This window comes from Salvelinus fontinalis, chromosome 14 (assembly GCF_029448725.1).
Source record: "Salvelinus fontinalis isolate EN_2023a chromosome 14, ASM2944872v1, whole genome shotgun sequence".
NCBI classification, from domain to species: domain Eukaryota; kingdom Metazoa; phylum Chordata; class Actinopteri; order Salmoniformes; family Salmonidae; genus Salvelinus; species Salvelinus fontinalis.
Window position 1 is genome coordinate 17,429,576 of NC_074678.1, and position 23,254 is coordinate 17,452,829.

Genomic DNA, 23,254 nt, shown 5'->3' on the forward strand with positions numbered 1-23,254 from the left:
CAAGTAATCAAGGAAAGATTGAGAAAGATCCAAAGAGGTAGAAGTCACAGGAAGGTCAACAGCTTCACTGAGGGTTCCCTGACGCTTGACCCCTAAACTGTCAAATGGGAGAACCATCTGAGTCATTCTAACCAATCGTCTGGGGTCAGGTCACCTATGACTCTCCATGGCTGTCTCTCTTTAGCCGGGGCGAGCCGGACAATGGGCCAGTGGTCTGCCATCAGACAAAGCAGCAGTTCTATGCTTCCTATGGTTTTTTTTCTGGACGGAGGAAGCGACTCATGCTCACAATGTGAGAGGGGCTTTCTGTAGGATCTGAGATGGAGCCGACGATAATCTGTGGGTTTATTGTGAAGATGTTGAGACTCAATGAAGTTCCATATACAATACAGTAGGGCACTGAGGATTATAAAGTACAAGTGAATGGAGTCATGAGAGGGAAAGCTGTGGTCAGAGAGAGTGAAAGAAAACCGTGAATGAGGCCGTTGTCAGGGTAGCGCCATCATCATCATCATCATCATCATCATCATCATCATCATCTCAACTAAGCTTGAAGTAACACACTTTACTAAAATAGGGAGAGAAAATGATCATGGGGTGCTGAATCATAACGATGTATCTTAAACCAAATTATATAATATCATAAATGTATCATAAACCAAATAACACTATAGAATATCATAAATGTATCATAAACCACATTTTATAATATCATAAATGTATCACAACCCAAATAACACTATAGAATATCATAAATGTATCATAAACCAAATAACACTATAGAATATCATAAATGTATCATAAACCAAATTATAAACTGGGTGGTTCGAGCCCTGAATGCTGATTGGCTGAAAGCCGTGGCATATCAGGGCATGACAAAACACATATTTTTACTGATCTAATTATATAATTAACAATAAAACCCCCTGGGGTTTGTGGTATATGGCGTTGCACTGTGCATAAGAACAGCCCTTATCCATGTTATATTGGCCATATACCACACCCCCTCAGGTCTTATTGCTTAACTATATCACATATCAGAAATGTAAAAAGCTTTGGCTCACATTGGATAGATGGTGGTCATCTTGGCAGCTGCGTAGCCAGGCTTACAGACTCCCTCGCTGAGATTACCATACTTGTACATCAGCTCCAAAGGTCTGTGGTACAAAGAGGAGAGGTCAGAGACAGAGAAGAGGTCACGCAAAGAGGAGAGGTCAGAGACAGAGAAGAGGTCACGCAAAGAGGAGAGGTCAGAGACAGAGAAGAGGTCACGCAAAGAGGAGAGGTCAGAGACAGAGAAGAGGTCACGCAAAGAGGAGAGGTCAGAGACAGAGAAGAGGTCACGCAAAGAGGAGAGCTCAGAGACAGAGAAGAGGTCACGCAAGGAGGAGAGGTCAGAGACAGAGAAGAGGTCACACAAGGAGGAGAGGTCAGAGACAGAGAAGAGGTCACGCAAAGAGGAGAGGTCAGAGACAGAGAAGAGGTCACACAAGGAGGAGAGGTCAGAGACAGAGAAGAGGTCACACAAAGAGGAGAGGTCAGAGACAGAGAAGAGGTCACGCAAAGAGGAGAGGTCAGAGACAGAGAAGAGGTCACACAAGGAGGAGAGGTCAGAGACAGAGAAAAGGTCACGCGAGGAGGAGAAGAGATGGTGTGTGAGCATGAATAGAAGCTTTCTAAAAGCCTAAAAAGCTGCACAAGCCTTAGAAAATAACCAGGAACATTCTGCATAACTGGAACTGTTAAGAACAAACAACTAGATCATTGAACCTTTGAATCCAAAAAATACATTTTGATGAATATTTGATGGCTCTGTACTGTAAACAAATATCTTAACATGTCTTTAATCTGTCATTGTTGTCTACAACTAACTGTAGGTCTAATGCACAACGAGTAGTTTTGGTATGCAATGTGGAAACACTTCAAATCATTCATATTGACCTGCCACAAAGGTATTATAACAGTTCATCCATCTTGCTAATGTGATACTCTATCATAATATATCATACTCTATCATAATATATCATACTCTACCATAATATATCATACACTATCATAATATATCCTACTCTATCATAATGTATCATACTCTATCATAATATATCATACTCTATCATAATGTACAATACTCTATCATAATATATCATATTCTATCATAATACATCATAATATATCATACTCTATCATAATGTGCAATACTCTATCATAATATACCATACTCTATCATAATGTACAATACTCTGTCATAATATATCATACTCATTCATAATGTACAATAATCTATCATAATATATCATACTCTGAGAGAAAACAGTACAAGATACTGTATGGTTGGGTTAACAAGATCAGAACTCCTATAAGTTTAATTTCATTTAATAAAAGCCAACAAATAAAAGGATAAAATAAAAGGTTAGAACATGCACAGATGGCCTCCCTACTTAGCTTAGGGCTCAAGCATAAGAGCATGATACCCCCACCCTAAAAAAGTTGAGCCAGATACAACTTTATCTTGATTATTGTCCAGTCATATGGTCAAGTGCAGCAAAGAAGGACCTAGTTAATTAAGCTGCAGCTGGCCCAAAACAGAGAGGCACATCCTGCTCTTCATTGTAATCAGAGGGCTGATATAAATACTATGCATGCCAGGCTCTCTTGGCTAAGAGTTGAGGAAAGACTGACTGCATCACTTCTTGTTTTTATAAGAAACATTAATGTGTTGAAAATTATAAAATTGTTTGTATAGTTAACTTACACACAGCACTGACACACACACTTACCCCACCAGACATGCCACCAGGGGTCTTTTCACAGTCCCCAGGTACTTAACAAATTCAAGGAAACCACAGTACTATATAGAGCCATGATTGCATGGAATTCCATTCCATCTCATATAGCTCAAGTAAACAGCAAACTTGCTTTCAAAAAACAAATAAAGCAACACCTCTCCACCATGTGACGTACTAGTTGTGTATGTACTGACATGTATGTGGAACCGATAGATGCACACACACATACTACATGTTAAGGTTTTAAATGGAAAGCATTTTGTCTGTAATGTCTTTTCTGTTATGTTTCGGGCCCCAGTAAGACTAGCTGTTGCCATTGGTGTCGATCCTAATAAAATCAACAAGAAAAAAATCTAAAATCCTAAAATATAAACCCTAAAACTGTTTTGACTGAAACAGCTGCAGCGAATTAATGTAAAAATATAGGTAGCTAATTGGTTAAAACTCAGAAGTAACAAGTCTTTCACCGAAAAGGGAGGGAAGCTTTGTTTATTTTACGTAGGCTCTCACCTCTCTCCGTTGAGTCAGTGAAACACAAATAAAACCTTTCAACAGACTACGTATCTACGTATCTACGTATCTATCCACAGGCCTGTGTGTGGGGGAGAGACAACCTGTTGTGGAATGTATACTGGTGGAAAGAATCCCTCACATATCACCATATCTGCATCCAAAATGGCACCCTATTCCCTACATAGTGCACTACTTCTGAACAGAGCCCTACAAGCCCTGGTCAACAGTCGTGCACCACATAGGGTGCCATTTGGGACATATCCCAGGAGTTACAGTATCCCTCCATTTCCAGCAAGGTAAAGATAACCCCAAGAAGCACCTAAAATTATTCAGACATAGAGATGACTCGGATTGACGATGTAAAATGGTTTCTAGTCGAGGTGGGGCTGGTCGTTGGTGAGGGTACCAGTTGTTGACAGATCGTTCGTTAATAAAACGGAAAACAGTTCACCTCACAGGGAGAGGTTACATTCCAAATGGCAGCCTATTCCCTTTATAGTGCACTACTTTTGACCGAATCCGTATGAGCCCTAGTCAACAGTAGTGGTATAAAATAGGGAATAGGGTGCCATTTTTAGTACCACACACACATTGGTATTAATTACTGCTCTGAACAGCCGCTTTTAACCTCCTCATTAATAACCTGATGAGCCAATGGCTTAGTCAAATAAACAGAGAGGCTATTGGACGAGCAGCCAGAGTAACTAGATCAGGAAAGGTAGGGCCCAGCACCATAGCATTATAATACTGTAAAATAATAAGTTATTCCACTAACAGTAGCAGACACTTTTGAGTGCAAACACTTTTAGTATTCAAGGGTTTTTCTTTATTTTTACAATTTTTTACATTGCAGAATAATAGTGAAGACATCAAAACTATGAAATAACACATATGGAATCATGTAGTAACCAAAAAAGCGCTAAACAAATCTAAATATATTTTATATTTGAGATTCTTCAAAGTAGCCACCATTTGCCTTGATGACAGCTTTGCATACTCTTGGCATTCTCTCAACCAGCTTCCTGAGGTAGTCACCTGGAATCCATTTCAATTAACAGGTGTGCCTTGTTAAAAGTTCATTTGTGGAATTTCTTTCCTTCTTAATGTGTTTGAGCCAATCAGTTGTGTTGTGAAAAGGTAAGGGTGGTACACAGAAGACAGCCTTATTTGGTAAAAGACCAAGTCCATATTATTTCATGAACAGCTCAAATAAGCAAAGAGAATCGACAGTCCATCATTACTTTAAGACATGGAGGTCAGTCAATCCTGAACATTTCAAGAACCGAAAGTTTCTTCAAGTGCAGTCGCAAAAACCATCATTCGCTATGATGAAACTGGCACTCATGAGGACCACCACAGGAAAGAAAGACCCAGAGTTACCTCTGCTGCAAAGGATAAGTTCATTCGTTACCAGTCTCAGAAATTTCAGCCCAAATAAATGCTTCACAGAGTTCAAGTAACAGACACATCTCAACATCAACTGTTCAGAGGAGACTGTGTGAATCAGACCTTCATGGTTGAATTGCTGCAAAAGAAACCACTACTAAATGACACCAATAAGAGGAAGAGAGTTGCTTGGACCAAGAAACATGCGCAATGGACATTAGACCCGTGTAAATCTGTCCTTTGGTCTGATGAGTCCACATTTTAGATTGTTTGTTCCAACCGCCGTGACTTTGTGAGACGCAGAGTAGGTGAACTGATGATCTCCGTTCACCTACTCTGTGTGGTTCACACCGTGAAGCATGGAAGAGGAGGTGATGGTGCTTTGCTGGTGACACTGTCGGTAATTTATTTAGAATTCAAGGCACACTTAACCAGCATGGCTAGCACAGCATTCTGCAGCGATACGCTTTCAACAGGACAATGGCCCAACACACCTCGAGGCTATGTAAGGGCTATTTGACAAAGAAGGAGAGTGATGGAGGGCCGCATCAGATGACCTGGCCTCCACAATCACCCAACCTCAACCCAATTGAGATGGTTCTGGATGAGTTGGATGGCAGAGTGAAGGAAAAACAGCCAACAAGTGCTCAGCATATGTGGGAACTCCTTCAAGACTGTTGGAAAAGCATTCCAGGTGAAGCTGGTTGAGAGAATGTCAAGAGTGTGCAAAGCTGTCATCAAGGCAAAGGGTGGCCACTTTGAAGAATCTAACATCTAAAATATATTTTGATTTGTTTAACACTTTTTTGGTTACTACATGATTCCATATGTGTTATTTCATAGTTTTGATGTCTTCACTATTATTCTACAATGTAGAAAATAGTAAAAATAAAGAAAAACCCTTGAATGAGTAAGTGTGTGCAAACTTTTGACTGGTACTGAATAACTCATTTAATCATGAACAAACACACACTGTAAAACACAAAAATAAGTATCTTGCGAAATGATTCAAAGCAGTAACATGGTCTTTGCAGCAGTGGTGTAAAGTACTGAAGTAAAAATACTTTAAAGTACTACTTTACGCCACTACATTCCTACAGACAATTTGTACTTTTTAATCCATACATTTTCCGTGACACCCAAAAGTACTAGTTACATTTCGAATTCTCAGGTAGGACAGTAATATGGTCTAATTCACACACCCTATTGCCTCTGATCTAGCAGACTCACTAAACACAAATACTGCATTTGTACATGATGTCTGAGTGTTCGAAAAAATACATTTAAAAAATAACATTGTGCTATTTGGTTTGCTTAATATAAGACATTTTATGTATAGCATTTACTTTTAGTTTGTACTTTTATTCAAGTATGACAATTGAGTACTTTTTCCACCACTGTACTTAAGTACATTTAAAACCAGTTACTTTTAGATTTTTACTCAAGTAGTTAAGTGAAAAAAAGACAAAATATCCTTACATTGAAGACTTTTTGCAAATCCAATCAGTTTTGCCCAGTGAGATGGTCTTAAGAGTTTGACGACTTTTGAGGTTACCCAAAACATACATGAAGATCATGTAGCCAAAACACAAAGCAATGTGAAGGGGTAAAGCACAATACTGGATAAGATAATGTATTAAGGGACTACTTACAGATTACCACCCAGCTTCAGCATGAATCCCTGTTTGTCATACACTAGATTGGTAGAGAGAAAGAGAGAGATTAAGTATGTCGTTGATAATGAGAGAACAAGGAACAAAATTAAACATAGCAAAACAATTGAATACAAACTAAAACAAAATGAGTTTAGTAATCAATGGTTACTTTGATATTCATCTGTGCGGAAGTTATGGATCATCTATAGACGAGGACCAAGATCCGTAGGTACCATAAAGCTTAAAATAACAACTACAATCTGTGAAGTGGAAGACAATAAGACAACATTTAATTTTGTGGAACTTTCTGTTGCAGCCTGGGTCATAGGACACGCCATAGACCATGAGGCAGTAGTTATTCCTACTTAGACGTGGACACATTGTCATCTTCATGAAAACATGTCTGTCTGTCTGCAATCATTATATCATATCAGAGGTCACAGTAGCTGTCCTTTAATCTGGCAATGACTGTTTCCTCTTTGCCCTTTAGATACAGGCCTGCTACATGACTTCATGGGAGTGGAATAGTAAAACAATGATGGATGGAACAGGACAGCACGCAGGGCATCATATTTGCTCTTCTCAATGGTCTGGCTGGCAGAAGTAGCAGGGCTAGCCAAAACGTGTCTGGACAAATTACTTTATGTCATTTAGTTGAACTGATTTACTGATGTCAGGATAACCTAACCTCAAACAAAGCTTCCTCCATTCACAATACCAGGTTTAAAACAATTATTGTTTCGAACCCAACATTTCCTGTAAAACAGAAGTAAACAGAGGGATTGTTCAAGCTTGTATTTGAAAAAAAGCAGAGCACAACAAAAAAACACAAAGGGGGACAGATTTTTTACATTTGCCGGGCAGAGTTAAATTAAATTGACCCAGAAGAGACCAGATCTATGGCCTCTCATTATTACTCCAGTTACTCTAGTTATCCAGCTCTTTCATGGTGCTGCTATCTGCCTGCTGAAGCAGAGAACTCAGTAGGCACCGCTACTTAAATGGAAATTAAGCATAAAGAAAAAGAGAAGACAGCCAGTCGGCGGACTTCAAGAACACGGAAGATAAAGCTGTATGTTGATATCTGGCTGTGGGAGACTAGACCAGTGTTTGTGTGTGTGTGTGTGGGGGGGGGGGTGTCCTCTGGTGAGGGCCATGGAAGGCCGATGGGATTGGGAAGTTTCTGTGAAGTGTGGTGGGTTGGTTGGGGAGCAAATGAGGAAGTGCTTGATATTATTGCTGGGCTAAGAGAGGTTTGCTCTAGCGGTAGTTCCCTGATGGGAAAGCAGCAAGCCTCATCTAGTCAGCTCTAGATTTTGGGGTCTGGAAGTCAGAAGAGCCCATGGGTCCTGCTCTTACAAAGACATCATATCTCCTCACTGCAAGGTAGATTTTTGTCAACTATAGGGGTTTTGTATGTCACTTTTGTATTTCCTCATGCAAGGTCATTTATAAGGTTGAATGATCCACATTGTCACTTTTCATTATGAAATTAAAACGACTGATTCTCAAAGGACAGTGAATAATTCACAGATTAAAAGTGAAGTTTTACATACAAGAGAAACACTGGATGACATTGTACTTTTCCAGCCATTATTTTCCTTTAACAATAACACATGTAAATATAAGATAATTGTCTTTGTAAGATATGCTGTACTTCCGTTGGTGAACATGCTGTAGAAGCTTGAATGATAGTTCAGTGTTGGGAGGTGATATATTTCAATAAACGAAATGTATAGATTGAATAGTACAGTGACCACTATTATCATCTGATAAGACAGGTATACTATTTACAGCAGTTGTCATCAATTCTAGATGAAGGTGTTTGTTCACGAAGTGTAAGAACACCTGAAAGTGAGTACTATGAAAAAGCCAGGCTGTTTTAAAATGCAGATGAGTTCCTAAAATCTACAAAACCTCCCAACATGGATTCCTGCTTTATTAACCTGAATCTATACTACCTGAATGAAATAATCGTCCCACGGAGAAAAAAATATCCAGGTCTGTCTATGAAACACAAGAGTTAAGTTACGCCTTAAGGTTGTAAGTATTCAGTTAGATCACGCTGGACAAGCGTCAATCCAAGGGATTACCAAATCAAATCAAATCCATTTTTATTCGTCACATACACAGTTTACAGCAGGTACAAAAAGGTGCAGCAAAACGCTTGTGTGCTAGGTCTCTCAACATTACAGTACCATAGAATTGGTCCGCCCATCACAGAACATTGACTTTAATGGGAATGTCTGTTCCAGTAATTCTATGGGGAATACAGTACGAAAACAGGTGGTTGATTGAGTAGTGTTAGTCATAGGGTTTGATATAAACAACAAGCCATATTAACCACTGCCCTCATCATTTCCACTTACACTACCAACACCCTCTCTCACAAGACCACATCCATCTCCTGTTCTGTTGCTACTAGGCAGCAGCTAGGCTAGGCAGCTAGGCTAGGCAGCAGCTAGGCTAGGCAGCAGCTAGGCTAGGCAGCAGCTAGGCTAGGCAGCAGCTAGGCTAGGCGGCAGCTAGGCTAGGCAGCTAGGCTCTACCACCACCAACATCATCATTCACTGTCGGCCAAACTGGGTTAAAACTCCAACTGGGTAAAGTGTTGCTAGTAAGTAGGACCACATTGCAAATCATGAGATAAAGCAACAACCCTGAATAAAAATAAACTTGTTACAGCTGTGAAAGAGCTTAGATCAACACGACACTGAGAGTGTTTGTTGTTCAGACTAGGAGAAACAGATGACACAATGATTAAAAGGAGAAGTAATTCTATCAAGTTTACACAGTTGAAAGGCTTGGTTTGAGGGTTTGGTTTGCACGTCATTGGACATTCAGGAGACCAAACAAGTGAATAATACACATTCAGCCTAGTCCAAACAACTTTTCTTACTATGGCAATGCCACTACCTAGTTAACAAAAAACATACAACGTAGGGCATAGTTTTCATAACAAAAGAACCATACCATAGTTAGACTACAGTTTTCATAACAAAAGAACCATACCATAGTTAGACTACAGTTTTCATAACAAAAGAACCATACCATAGTTAGATTACAGTTTTCATAACAAAAGAACCATACCATAGTTAGACTACAGTTTTCATAACAAAAGAACCATACCATAGTTAGATTACAGTTTTCATAACAAAAGAACCATACCATAGTTAGACTACAGTTTTCATAACAAAAGAACCATACCATAGTTAGATTACAGTTTTCATAACAAAAGAACCATACCATAGTTAGACTACAGTTTTCATAACAAAAGAACCATACCATAGTTAGACTACAGTTTTCATAACAAAAGAACCATACCATAGTTAGACTACAGTTTCCATAACAAATGTAAAATCTTCTTGTTTTAAAGATGTTGGTTCTGGCTACATGGCCGTATGTACGGGTAAACAAAAAATCTCCCAAGATAGGCTAGAACAGAGACCTAGCCGTCTAACTTTCTGAGTCACGATCAATTTCATTATAATCAATTCAACTTAAATTCAATTTAAGGGACTTTATTTGCATGGGAAACATGTTTACATTGCGTGAAATAGATAATAAACAAAAGTGAAATAAACAATAAAAAATGTACAGTAAACATTACACTCAAATGTCATATTATGTCTATATACATATTATGTCTATATACAGTGCTATAATGATGTGCAAATAGTACAAAAAGGAAAATAAATATAGGTTGTATTTACAATAGTGCTTGTTCTTCACTGGTTGCCCTTTTCTTGTGGCAACAGGTCACAAATATTGCTGCTGTGATGGCACACTGGTATTTCACCCAACAGATATGGGAGTTGATCAAAATGGGATTTGTTTTCAAATTCTTTGTGGGTCTGTGTAATCTGAGGGGAATATGTGCCTCTAATAGGTCATACATTGGGCAGGAAGTTAGGAAGTGCAGCTCAGTTACCACCTCATTCTGTGGGCAGTGTGCACATAGCCTGTCTTCTCTTGGGAGCCATGTCTGCCTTTGGCGGCCTTTCTCAATAACAAGGCTATGCTCACTGAGTCTGTACATAGTCACAGCTTTCCTTAATTTTGTGTCAGTCAGTGGTCAGGTATTCTGCCACTGTTCTCTCTGTTTATTCCCAAATAGCATTCGTTTGCTCTGTTTTTTGGTAAATTGTTTCCAATGTGTCAAGTTATTATATTTTTGTTTTCTCATAATTTGTTTGGGTCTAATTGTGTTGCTATCCTGGGGCTCTGTGGGGTCTGTTTGTGTTTGTGAACAGAGCCCCAGGACCAGCTTGCTTAGGGGGCTCTTCTCCAGGTTAATTTCTCTGTAGGTGATGGCTTTGTTATGGAAGGTTTTGGAATCGCTTCCTATTAGGTAGTTGTCGAATTTACCGGCTCTTTTATGGATTTTGATAATTAGCGGGTATCAGCCTAATTCTGCTCTGCATGCATTATTTGGTGTTTTGCAGAATTCTGCATGCTGTAATGTCTGCGTCCAACTCACACTTCCAAACACTTAGATCCCTGGAACACAGCCCACTTTCCAGCGCACTCTCCAGATCCCAATCACCGGAATTCGAATCACCTGTTCACACACCTGCATATCATCACCCCACACTATTTAGTTCAGTTCCTTGCACCCCATTACTGTGAGATATTGTTTGTTTTTGAGACACACTTTTTCGGAGCGCTGTTTTTTCCTGTCCATGATAGGTTTTGCCTGCCTCACTCACAACGCCTTTTGCCTATTCCCTGCCTGTACTGTTGCCATTTGTGGACCTACCGTGTATGACCTAATGCCTGCCCCTGGACCCAGCTACCTGCCTACTACTAAAACCTGCTGCGCTCCGTGCTTGAAACCAGCTCTCTGTCTCCCTCGTGTTCATTACACATAATGAGTCTCAATTTGTTTGTCCCATTTTGTGAATTTTTGGTTGGTGAGCGGACCCCAGACCTCACAACCATAAAGGTCAATGGGTTCTATAACTGATTCAAGTATTTTTAGCCAGATTCTAATTGGTATGTTGAATTTTATGTTCCTTTCGATGGCATTTTATGTTCCCTTCTTGACTTGTCTCGCAGATCGTTCACAGCTTTTTGGAAGTTACCTGTGGCGCTGATGTTTAGGCCGAGGTATGTTTAGTTTTTTGTGTGCTCTAGGGCAACTAGATGGAATTTGGATTTGTGGTCCTGGCAACTGGACCTTTTTTGGAACACCATTATTTTTTTTCTTACTGAGATTCTGTCAGGGCCCAGGTCTGACAATCTGTGCAGAATATCTAGGTGCTGCTGTAGGCCCTCCTTGGTTGGGGACAGAAGCACCATATCAGCAAACAGTAGACATTTGACTTCAGATTCTAGTAGGGTGAGGCCAGGTACTGCAGACTGTTCTAGTGCCCTTGCCAATTTGTTGATAGATATGTTGAAGAGGGTGGGGCTTAAGCTGCATCCCTGTCTCACCCCCTGGCCCTGTGGAAACAAATGTGTTTTTTGCTAGTTTTATGTTTTCCCCCAACACCCCTCTCCATCAATTTGTATAGCAGACCCTCATGCCAAATTGAGTCGAAAGCTTTTTTGAAGTCAACAAAGCATGGGAAGACTTCATCTTTGTTTTGGCTTGTTCGTTTGTCAATTAGGGTGTGCAGGGTGAATACGTGGTCTGTCATATGGTAATTTGGTAAAAAGCAAATTTGGCATTTGCTCAGGTACATTGTTTTCGCTGAGGAAATGTATGGGTCCGCTGTTAATGATAATGCAGAGGATTTTTCCAAGGTTGCTGTTGACCCATATCCCCGGTAGTTATTGGGGTCAAATATGTCTCCACTTTCGTGGATTGGGGTGACCACTCCTTGGTTCTAAATATCGGGGAAGAGCTGAGGATGATGTTAAAGAGTTTAAGTATAGACAATTGGAATTTGTGGTCTGTATATTTTAAAATTTAATTTTGGATACCATCAACCCCACAGGCCTTTTTGGGTTGTTGTGTTTGTATTTTTTCCTGTAGTTCATGCAATGTAATTGGAGAATCCAGTGGGTTCTGGTAGTCTTTGGTTGATTCTAAGATTTGCATTTGATCATGTATATGTTTTTGCTGTTTGGCTCCATAACAAAGAACAAAGAAAAACAGATTGGAGAAGTGGTTTATCCATCAATTTTAATTTTGGACAGATAACTCTTCATTTGTTGTTTAGAGTTTTCCAATTTCCACAGAAGTGTTTAGATTCTATTGATTTAACTTGTTTGGGATAGGGGGCAGCATTTTCACTTTTGGATGAATAGCGTGCCCAGAGGGAACTGCCTCCTACTCAGTCCCAGATGCTAATATATGCATATTATTATTAGCATTGTATAGAAAACACTCAGAAGTTTCTAAAACTGTTTGAATGATGTCTGTGAGTAAAACAGAACTCATATGGCGGGCAAAAACCTGAGAAAAAATCCAAACAGGAAGTGGGAAATCTGAGGTTTGTAGTTTTTGAACTCACCCCTATCGAATACACAGTGGGCTATGGGTTAATTTTCACTTCTTAAGGCTTCCACTAGATGTCAACCATCTTCAGAACGTTGTTTCAGGCTTCTCATGTGAAGGGGGCCCGGATGGGAGCTGATTGACTAAGGGGTCTGCCTACAGCCTTGTTCTCAGTCACACGCTTTCACTTGAGCGTTAGCTCTCATTACATTGCTTTTCTACAGACAATGGAATTCTCCGGTTGGAACATTATTGAACTTTTATGATAAAACATCCTAAAGATTGATTCTATACTTAGTTTGACAAGTTTCTTCGACCTGTAATATAACTTTTTGAACGTTTCGTCCAAATGGACCAGATCGCGCTTTTGGATTTGTTTACCAAACGCCCTAACAAAAAGAAGCTATTGGACATAAATGGACATAAATGATGGACATTATCGAACAAAACAAGCATTTATTGTGGAACTGCGATTCCTGGGAGTGCATTCTGATGAAGTTCATCAAAGGTAAGTGAATATTTATAATGCTATTTATGAATAATGTTGACTACCCAACATGGCGGATATTTCTCTGGCTGGTTTGGGCTCTGAGCGCCGTTCTCAGATTATGCTTTTTCCGTAAAGTTTTTTTGAAATCTGACACAGCGGTTGCATTAAGGAGAAGTGTATCTAAAGTTCCATGCATAACACTTGAATTTTCATCAACATGTATAATGAGTATTTCTGTGAATTCATGTGGCTCTATGCAAAATCATAGCATGTTTTTGAACTACTGAACATAACACACCAATGTAAAATTAGATTTTTGGATATAAATATGCACTTTATCGAACAAAACATACATGTATTGTGTAACATGAAGTCCTATGAGTGTCATCTGATGAAGATCAAAGGTTAGTGATTAATTTTCTCTATTTGTGCTTTTTGTGACCCCTCTCTTTGGCGGGAAAAATGGCTGGGTTTTTCTGTGACTTGGTGGTGACCTAAATTAATCGTTTGTGGAGCTTTCGCTGTAAAGCCTTTTTGAAATCAGACACTGTGGATGGATTAACGAGAATGTTATCTTTAAAATGGTGCCTAATATTTGTATGTTTGAAAAATTTGATTTATGAGATTTCTGTTGATTTGTATTTGGCGCCCTGCTATTTCATTGGCTGTTGGCGAGGTGTTCCGCTAGCGGAACGGGGTACATCACTAGGGCCAAGATCCCTGCCATCCAGGACCTCTATACCAGGTGGTATCAGAGGAAGGCCCTAAAAATTGTCAAAGACTCCAGCCACCCTAGTCATAGACTGATCTCTCTGCTAACGCACGGCAAGCGGTACCGGAGCGCCAAGTCTAGGTCCAAGAGGCTTCTAAACAGCTTCTACCCCAAAGCCATAAGACTCCTGAACACCTAATCAAATGGCTAACCAGACTATTTGCATTGCCCACCCCCCCTTTTACACCACTGCTATTCTCTGTTGTCATCTCTGCATAGTCACTTTAATAAGACTACCCACATGTACACCGTTCAAAGGTTTGGGGTCACTTAGAAATATGCTTGTTTTTGAGAGAAAAGCACATTTTTTGTCCATTAAAATAACATCAAATTGATCAGAAATATAGTGTAGACATTGTTAATGTTGTAAATGTATATTGTAGCTGGAAATGGGATATTTATGGAATATCTACATAGGCGTACAGAGGCCCATTATCAGCAACCATCATTCCTGTGTTCCAATGGCACATTGTGTTAGCTAATCCAAGATTATCATTTTAAAAGGCTAATTGATCATTAGAAAACCCTTTTGCAATTCTGTTAGCACAGCTGAAAACAGTTGTGCTGATTAAAGAAGCAATACAACTGGCCTTCTTTAGACTAGTTGAGTATCTGGAGCATCAGCATTTGTGAGTTCGATTACAGGCTCAAAATGGCCAGAAACAGAGATTTTCTTCTGAAACTCGTCAGTCTATTCTTGTTCTGAGAAATGAAGGTTATTCCATGCGAGAAATTGCCAAGAAACTGAAGATCTCGTATAACGCTGTGTACTACTCCCTTCACAAAACAGCGCAAACTAGCTCTAACCAGAATAGAAAGAGGAGTGGGAGGCCCCGGTGCACAACTGAGAAAGAGGACAAGTACTTTAGAGTGTCTAGTTCGAGCAACAGATGCCTCACAATTCCTCAACTGGCAGCTTCATTAAATAGTACCCGCAAAACACCAGTCTCAACGTCAACAGTGAAGAGGCGACTCCAGGATGCTGGCAGGCAAGCTCAGGATCAGGCAGAGTGGTCAGGCAGGTGGGCTCGGAGTCAGGACAGGCAAGGGTCAAATCCCAGGAGGGTGAGAAAAGAGAAACTGGAAAAAGCAGGAGCGAGACAAAAAACACTGGTTGGCTCGAACAAACAATACGAGCTGGAATAGACAGAAAACACAGGTATAAATACCCAGAGGATAAGTGGGGAAGATGGGTGACACCTGGAGGGGGTGGAGACAAGCACAAGTGAAACAGAAACTAGGGACGCCACTTGGCGTTCCACCTGGGTGGATACCTGGTTGACTGGGGTGCCGACGGTGAAAGTCGGCGATGAGGACCGGGTCCAAGATGTCTTTAGCGGGAACCCAGCACCTCTCCTCCGGGCCATAACCCTCCCAATCAACCAGGTACTGGAAACCCCTGCTCTGTGGTTGAACCCTCAGGAGGCGTCTCACCGTGTACGCTGGCAGGCCATCGATTACACGGAGGGAGGGATGGGCCTAGAAACAAGACAGGGGCAGTCAGACATGGTTTTGACTCTAGACACAGAAAAAGTAGGAAAAATACGGAGGGTACTGGGCAACAGAGGACGAACAGCAGAGGGGCTAATGATCTTGGAGCTGGGGGGGAAAAGTCTCGGCTTCCAGGGGTGTAGCCGCGGCACTATAGTGGTGTGCCAGCGCCTCAGGCTTGACCTTCTTGGATACCGGTCGGTGCTGTGGAAACGAAGTGGCCCGGGCCTTACTGAACCCCTCCAGGAGGTCCTGGTACTCGCGGAGCTGGCGGAGAGGTCCGGGGCAATTTCCAAGCCTCCTGGAAGACATCCCAGGCAGGTAGAGCTGACTTCAGGAAATGAGTGTGGCAGGACATGCTCCAGCCCACGATGGCACCAGTAGCCCAGTCAATGGAGGGATTGTGTCGTTGGAGCCAAGAAAATCCCAATACCACGGGAATTTGTGGAGACTCAATCAGCAGGAATTGAATCGTCTTGCTGTGGTTCCCCGACACTCATAGGTTGATGGGGGTGGTCTGGTGGTTGACCCGGCCTATAGAGCGCCCATCCAACGCTCAAACACCCATGGGAATGGAGAGGGGTTGAGTGGGGATGCCCAGCTCGGATGCCAGGGTAACGTCCATGAGACTCACATCGGCCCCCGAATCGATGAGTACCTGGAGACTTGGACTGGTCGCCCCACAGCAGGGTGACATGAGGGGGTAAGTAAGAGGACAAGACCAATTATCTTTAAGACTCACCAGTGTACTCACTCCAACGAATGAGTTAGGTCTCTTGAAGGGACAGGTAGACACAAAATGCTCATCAGTACTGCAATACAGACAACTCTGGGTCTCAAGTCTGCGTACGCGTTCTGCTGGAGACAGCCTAGCCCTGCCGAGCTGCATCGGCTTGGGAAGAGGAGTGACGGCGCTGCTACCAGCCGGGTTACAGAGGGGCTGGGAGGTTACCGTCGTGGTAGGCTGCCTAGTAGGCAACCCACGGAATTGCTCCCGCAATGCGTCCAAGGCTAGGTCATGACGTTCGGCCACGGCCTGGAACCCTTCCATCAGACCGCGAAGAAACTCCTCGTGCCTACCAATGGTGGCTCGTTGGTCTGCTGGGTCAGTCATGGCTAGTTCATACTATCAGGTATCATGGTAAGACCCAAGTGCAGCCTGTGTGAAGTAACAATGTTTAATATAACAACAGGGGCAGGCAAAAGACAGGTCAAGGCAGGCAGGGGTTGATAATCAAGAGTAGGAGCAAAGGTACAGGACAGCAGGCAGGCTCAGGATCAGGCAGAGTGATCAGGCAGGCGGGCTCGGAGTCAAGACAGGCAAGGGCCAAAACCAGGAGGGCGAGAAACTGGAAAACGCAGGAGCTGAGACACAAAACGCTGGTTGGCTTGAACAAACAAGACGAACTGGCACAGACAGACAGAAAACACAGGTATAAATACCCAGAGGATAAGTGGGGAAGATGGGCGACACCTGGAGGGGGTGGAGACAAGCACAAGGACAGGTGAAACAGATCAGGGCGTGACAGTTTTTGCATTCTTTATCAAACCATTTGTCATTGTTATTCATTTTTTTAGGTTGTCTGCTTGAAATCTTTAGATTTGATATAGAAGCTGAGAGGTGAAATATACTGTTTAGGTTTCTACTGCCAAGTTTACACCTTCATTATTCCATTGAAACCTTTTGTCCAGGAAATTGTCTAGAAGGGATTGAATTTGTTGTTGCCTAAATGTTTTTTGGTAGGTTTCCACACTATTTTCCTTCCATTTATAGCATTTCTTAATATTATTCAGTTCCTTTGGCTTTGATGCCTCATGATTGAGCATAGCCCTGTTCAAGTAGAGTGTGATTTTGCTGTGATCTGATAGGGGTGTTAGTGGACTGACTGTGAATGTTCTAAGAGACTCTGGGTTGAGGTCAGTGATAAAGTAGTCTACAGTACTACTGCCAAGAGATGAGCTATAGGTGTACCTACCATAGGAGTCCCCTCGAAGCCTACCATTGACTATGTACATACCCAGCGTCCAACAGAGCTGCAGGAGTTGTGACCCGTTTTGTTGGTTATGTTGTCATAGTTGTGTCTAGGGTGGCATATGGGGGAGGGAATGCTGTCACCTCCAGGTAGGTGTTTGTCCCCCTGTGTGCTGAGGGTGTCAGATTCTTGTACAGTTCTGGCATTTAGGTAGCCACAGACTAGTACATGTCCCTGGGCCTGAAAATTGTTGATCTTCGCCTCTAGGATGGAGAAGCTATCATCGTTAAAGTATGGGGATTCTATTGGGGGGATTATAGGTAACACACAAGGACATTTTACATGAGGATATTTTTCTCTGTTGAGATAATTTCCTCATTCATTTCTAGCAAGACGTAAAATGTTCCTGTTTTTTAATAGAGCAGACCTAACCCACTCTATACCAAATTAGCATACCTCCTGAGTCTCTTCGCTGTTTCACACCTGGTAGTTTGGTGGATGAGACTACCAGCTCTCTGTAACCTAGAGGGGAACCAGCGGGTCCGTCTCCTTTATACCAGGTTTCTTATAGGACATTAAAATTTGATTTGATTTGGATGACAATGTCTGTATTTCCAATTTCTTTGATGAAGTCTGGATTCCTGCTCTTTAAGCCAAAGGCAGATGACCTCAGACCTTGTATATTCCAGGATGAGATGGTAAAAGCTTTGTGTTCCATAGTGTCTAGTGTTGCTTTTGGGTGGTTTAGGCCTGGACCATCACAGTAGGTGTGAGCAGAGCATGTTGAGCATCTGATACATACCTCTTAGGTCACAGATAGGGCTTGGGCGGGTGTAATAGTGGGGGTTGGGCCTGTTGCTCTGCTCACGGCCTGGGTATATGTCCTGCTGTCATGTTGAGGTCCTTGCCACACGGGCGGGGGGCATGAGGTGGGAAGAAGGGGCATAGGTCTCATATTGGGGGGCCTATATAGGGTGTGGCCAGGGTTTGCTTGGGGTGGTCTTAGCTGGTAGGGGTGTGGCTGGTGATGCTGTGGTCTGGATGTAGGTCCTCTTGGCGTGGGTTCTCTCGGTGCAGGTCCTTCGAGAGGGGGTCTCGTGGTCTGGGTGGGGTGTCCGTTGCTCTTTTGCTCCTGTGAGGTGCTGGGGCTACGTTTGAGGGTGACGTCCTTCAGGGTCCTGACAAAAGTTGGGATTGCTGCCTTGTAGAGGTGGACCTGGTCGACAAGATTTTTCCAAGTCCAGGGTGGAGTGGTGGGCCAGGTAGACACTAGGTTTTGAGGCACAGTTTCGTGAAATGCTTGCATTCACCCGCTGTATGCAGAATGAAAGTCTGTTTGTGGTAGCAGGGTGGAGAAGAAGCTTTTTCAATCACTCCCTTGAGTGCTGTGTCCATCCTTTCCTGCTGGGCTCTCAGGTCATTTGTGCCCGTGTGAATAATGATGTTGCTGTCTGTCCTCTGACAACAGCTCCAGGGCTTGCATAGTGTTTATCTCTGACGCGCAACCATTATACATTGGGGCCAAGAATCCACTCAAGACTTAGAAGCCTAAATTACGTTTAGTTGATTTAGAACCTCACATAACATGATGACCTGGCCGTGATTGTGGCCTGGCTTGGAATGTGGCCTAGTAGTGGGTTGTAGAACAAGCTGCTAGAACAAAATAGGGGTTGGCGTACATGTACCGTAAAATCAGGAGAGTGATTGTGAGGTTGTCGAGTAGCTCTCACAAGATCTGTTGTTTGAGGATGTTGGGCTACAGCTGGGTTAGCCTGCTCAACTTTGTTTCTTTGGCTTGTCTGCCAAAAAGCTTAAAGACTCGGAGAAAGGTTAAATGCACTCATCTCTAAACATTTACTTAGTTTTTACATAATGGTCTATTTTCAAATCAAGTCTGGACTCAGGTTGGCTAAGAACAGGCAGCTGTCCAGAATTACGCTCGGCTCCGCCATCCCTTTAATGAAACACAATCTTCATCTGTGAAGATCGGTGAACAAACATCTCTCCCAAATTGCTAGCAAATGCTGATGTGCCTGAGGTACAAGAATCATTTTCTGCTTTGAAATGTGTATTTTCACAGAACTTTAGTGCTAGTTGACAGACTGAGAGGAGAGGGAAAATAGAATGAAAGAGAAGAGTATTGTTGTGCTTGTTTCTCATGAGTAAGACATTTAGCCTTAACATGTAACTTTAAAAACAATCATAGAGTTATAGGGCGTCTTTAAAAATTCAACTCAACAAAACAGTTCATGTATTAATGCTCTATAGCTGTGTAGTAACGCTGTACTACTTACTGTATGTCGTTAGCCTATTCCTGTAATTGCATAGGAATAAAGTTGAACCGTTGTTTTATTACACAGAAAAGCTCAGGCTGGAATAATATTATTTAACGGTATAATCATTATTTGAAAATGAGCCTTGCCAAAAAGAACATTTAGGTTGAGGTAAAGACATGACCAGGGCCCTGGTCAAAAGTAGTGGAATATATAGGGAATAGGGTGCCATTTGGGACACACACACAGTCAGGTTGTGTTTCCTGAGCCAGGTAAAGCATTGACCGGTTTGTGTACAGTAACCCCCAGAATGTTTTCACTGGAAAATGTGACGGTACAAATGAACGACAGGTGAAAGACAGCAAAGAGGAAACATTGCCCTGTACCACCAACAGTACCAACTAGAAACTTTACAATAAAGACACCCAGGTTATGTTCAGTGGAGCACACCAAAGCCAAATATTTTCCAACAGCTTTTTAACCCTGAGACAAATGTCATTGAATGCTTCAGTGAATCAAGTTGAATCTGTTTGAAGCTAGATATAGTGTCTGCAGAAAGTATTCACACCCCTTGACTTTTTCCTAATTTTATTGTGTTACAGACTAAATTTAAATTTGATCAAATGTTATATTTTGTGTCACTGGCATACACATAATACCTCAATGTCAAAGTGAAATTAGGATTTTAGACATTTTTACAAATTAATTAAAAATGAAAATCTGAAATGTCTTGATCCATAAGTATTCAACCCCTTTGTTATGGCAAGACTACATAAGAGTAAGGAGTAAAAATGGAGTAAAAATGTGCTGAACACGTCACATAATACGTTGCATTGACTCTGTGTGCAATAATACTGCCTTTTTACATGATTTTCGAATGACTACCCATCTCTGTACCCCACACATCCAATTATCTGTAAGGTCCCTTAGTCGAGCAGTGAATTTCAAACACAGATTCAACCACAAAGACCAGGAAGGCTTACCAATGCCTTGCAAAGAAGGGCACCTATTGGTAGAGGCATGGTGAAGTTATTAATTACACTTTGGATGGTGTATCAATACACCCAGTCACTACAAAGATACAGGCATCCTTTCTTAACTCATTTGCCGTACAGGAAGAAAACCACTCAGGGATTTCACCATGAGGCCAATGGGGAATTTAAAACAGTTGCAGAGTTCAATGGCTGTTATAAGAAAAAACTGAGGATGGATCAACAACATTGTAGTTACTCCACAATACTAACCTAAATGACAGAGTAAAAAGAAGGTAGCCTATACAGAATAAAAATATTCCAAAACATGAACCCTATTTGCAATAAGGCACTAAAGTCAAACAAAAACAAAAATGTGGCAAATACATTCACTTTATGTCCTGAATACAAAGCATTATGTTTGGGGCATATCCAACACAAGACATCACTGAGAACCACTTCATATTTTCAAGCATGGGGGTGGCTGCATCATGTTATGGGTATCCTTGTCAAAGGCAAGGACTAAGGAGTTTCCTTTAGGATAAAAATAAACAGAACAGAGCTAAGCACAGGCAAAATCCTTGAGGAAAACCTGGTTGTCTGCTTTCCAACCGACACTGTAAGATAAATTCACCTTTCAGCAGGACAATAACCTAAAACACAAGGCCAAATATATACTTATCAAGATTATCCTGAGTGGCCTAGTTACAGTTTTGATTTAAATCGACTTGAAAATCAATTGCAAGACTTGAAAATGACTGTCTAGAAATGATCAACAATCAACATGACAGAGCTTGAATATTTTTTTAAAGAATATTGTGCAAATATTGTACAATCCAGGTGTGCAAAGCATGTATTGACTCTGGGGGTGAATACTTCTGTAATCAAGATACTGTATATTACTGAAAGCGCAAACTGAAAGCGTGAACCACCGCATTTAACCATGGAAAGGTGACTGGGAATATGGTAGAATACAAACAGTGCAGTTATTCCCTCCGTAAGGCAATCAAACAGACAAAGCGTCAATATAGAGACAAAGTGGAGTCGCAATTCAACGGCTCATACACGAGACGTATGTGGCAGGATCTACAGACAATCACGGATTACAAAAGGAAAACCAGCCACGTCACGGACACCGACGTCTTGTACCCGGACAAGCTAAATATCTTCTTCGCCCGCTTTGAGGTTAATACAGTGCCACCAACGCAGCCTGCTCCCAAGGTCTGTGGACTCTCGTTCTCCGTGGCCGACGTGAGTAGGACATTTAAGCGCGTTAACCTTCCCAAGGCTGCTGGCCCAGATGACATCCCGAGCCGCGTCCTCAGAGCATGCGCAGACCAGCTGGCTGGAGTGTTTATGGACAATCTCTCCCTATCCCAGTCTGCTGTCCCCACTTGCTTCAAGATGTCCACCATTGTTCCTGTACCCAAGAAAGCAAAGGTAACTGAAGTAAATGACTATCGCCCCGTAGCACTGACTTATGTCATCATGAAGTGCTTTGAGAGGCTAGTTAAGGATCATGTCTCCTCCACCTTACCTGACACCCTAGACCCACTTCAATTTGCTTAGATCCCAATAGATCCACAGACGATGCAATCGCCATCACACTGTACACTGCCCTATCTCATCTGGACAAGCGGAATACCTACGTCAGAATGCTGTTCATTGACTCTAGCTCAGTTTTCAACACCATAGTACCCTCCAAGCTCATCATTAAGCTCGAAGCCCTGGGTCTGAACCCCGCCCTGTGCAACTAGGTGCTGGACTTCCTTGATGGGCCATTCCCAGGTGGTGAAGGTAGGAAACAACACCTCCGCTTTGCTGAATCTCAACACAGGGGCCCCACAAGTGTGTGTGCTCAGCCCCCTCCTGTACTCCCTGTTCACCCATGACTGGGTGGCTACGCATGCCTACAACTCAGTCATCAAGTTTGCAGATGACACAACAGTAGTAAGCCTGATTACCAACAGTGACGAGACAGTCTACAGGGAGGAGGTGAGGGCCCTGGCGGAGTGGTGCCAGGAAAATAACCTCTCCCTCAACGTCAACAAAACAAAGGAGCTGATCGTGGACTTCAGTAAACAGTGGAGAGAAGCACGGCGAAGGTGAAAAGCTTCAAGTTCCTCGGCATACACATCACTAACAATCTGAAATGGTCTACCCACACAGACAGTGTAGTGACGAAGGCCATCAGACTGTTAAATAGCCATCACTAGGCAGCTTCCACCCAGTTACTCAATCCTGCACCTCAGAGGCTGCTGCCGTATATTCGTAGACATGGAATCACTGGCCACTTTAATAATGTTTACATACTGTATTTTAGTCAATGCCACTCCGATATTGCTGGTCCTAATATTTATATATTTCTTAATTCCATTCTTTTACTTTTAGATTGGTGTGTATTTTTATTTTTATTTTTATTTATTTTACCGTTATTTTACCAGGTAAGTTGACTGAGAACACGTTCTCATTTGCAGCAACGACCTGGGGAATAGTTAC

The 23,254-nt window shown here is 41.9% G+C and overlaps 1 protein-coding gene across 8 annotated transcripts in view; it reads right to left on the minus strand.

Moving 5' to 3' along the window:
• LOC129869564 (CMP-N-acetylneuraminate-beta-1,4-galactoside alpha-2,3-sialyltransferase-like) overlaps positions 1-23,254 on the minus strand; it is a 121,217-nt gene that overhangs the window by 87,254 nt on the left and 10,709 nt on the right. For 5 of the 8 annotated variants that reach the window (XM_055944073.1, XM_055944072.1, XM_055944071.1 and 2 more), the window contains exons 3-4: positions 6,338-6,380; positions 1,065-1,157 (exon numbers count right to left, since the gene is read on the minus strand). In XM_055944073.1, the coding sequence (XP_055800048.1) occupies positions 1,065-1,157; positions 6,338-6,380 (136 nt within the window). Of the gene's footprint in view, positions 1-1,064; positions 1,158-6,337; positions 6,381-6,509; positions 6,601-14,979; positions 15,128-15,321; positions 15,527-23,254 lie in introns of all 8 variants that reach the window. The other 3 variants (XM_055944074.1, XM_055944078.1, XM_055944075.1) reach the window with 3 other exon arrangements.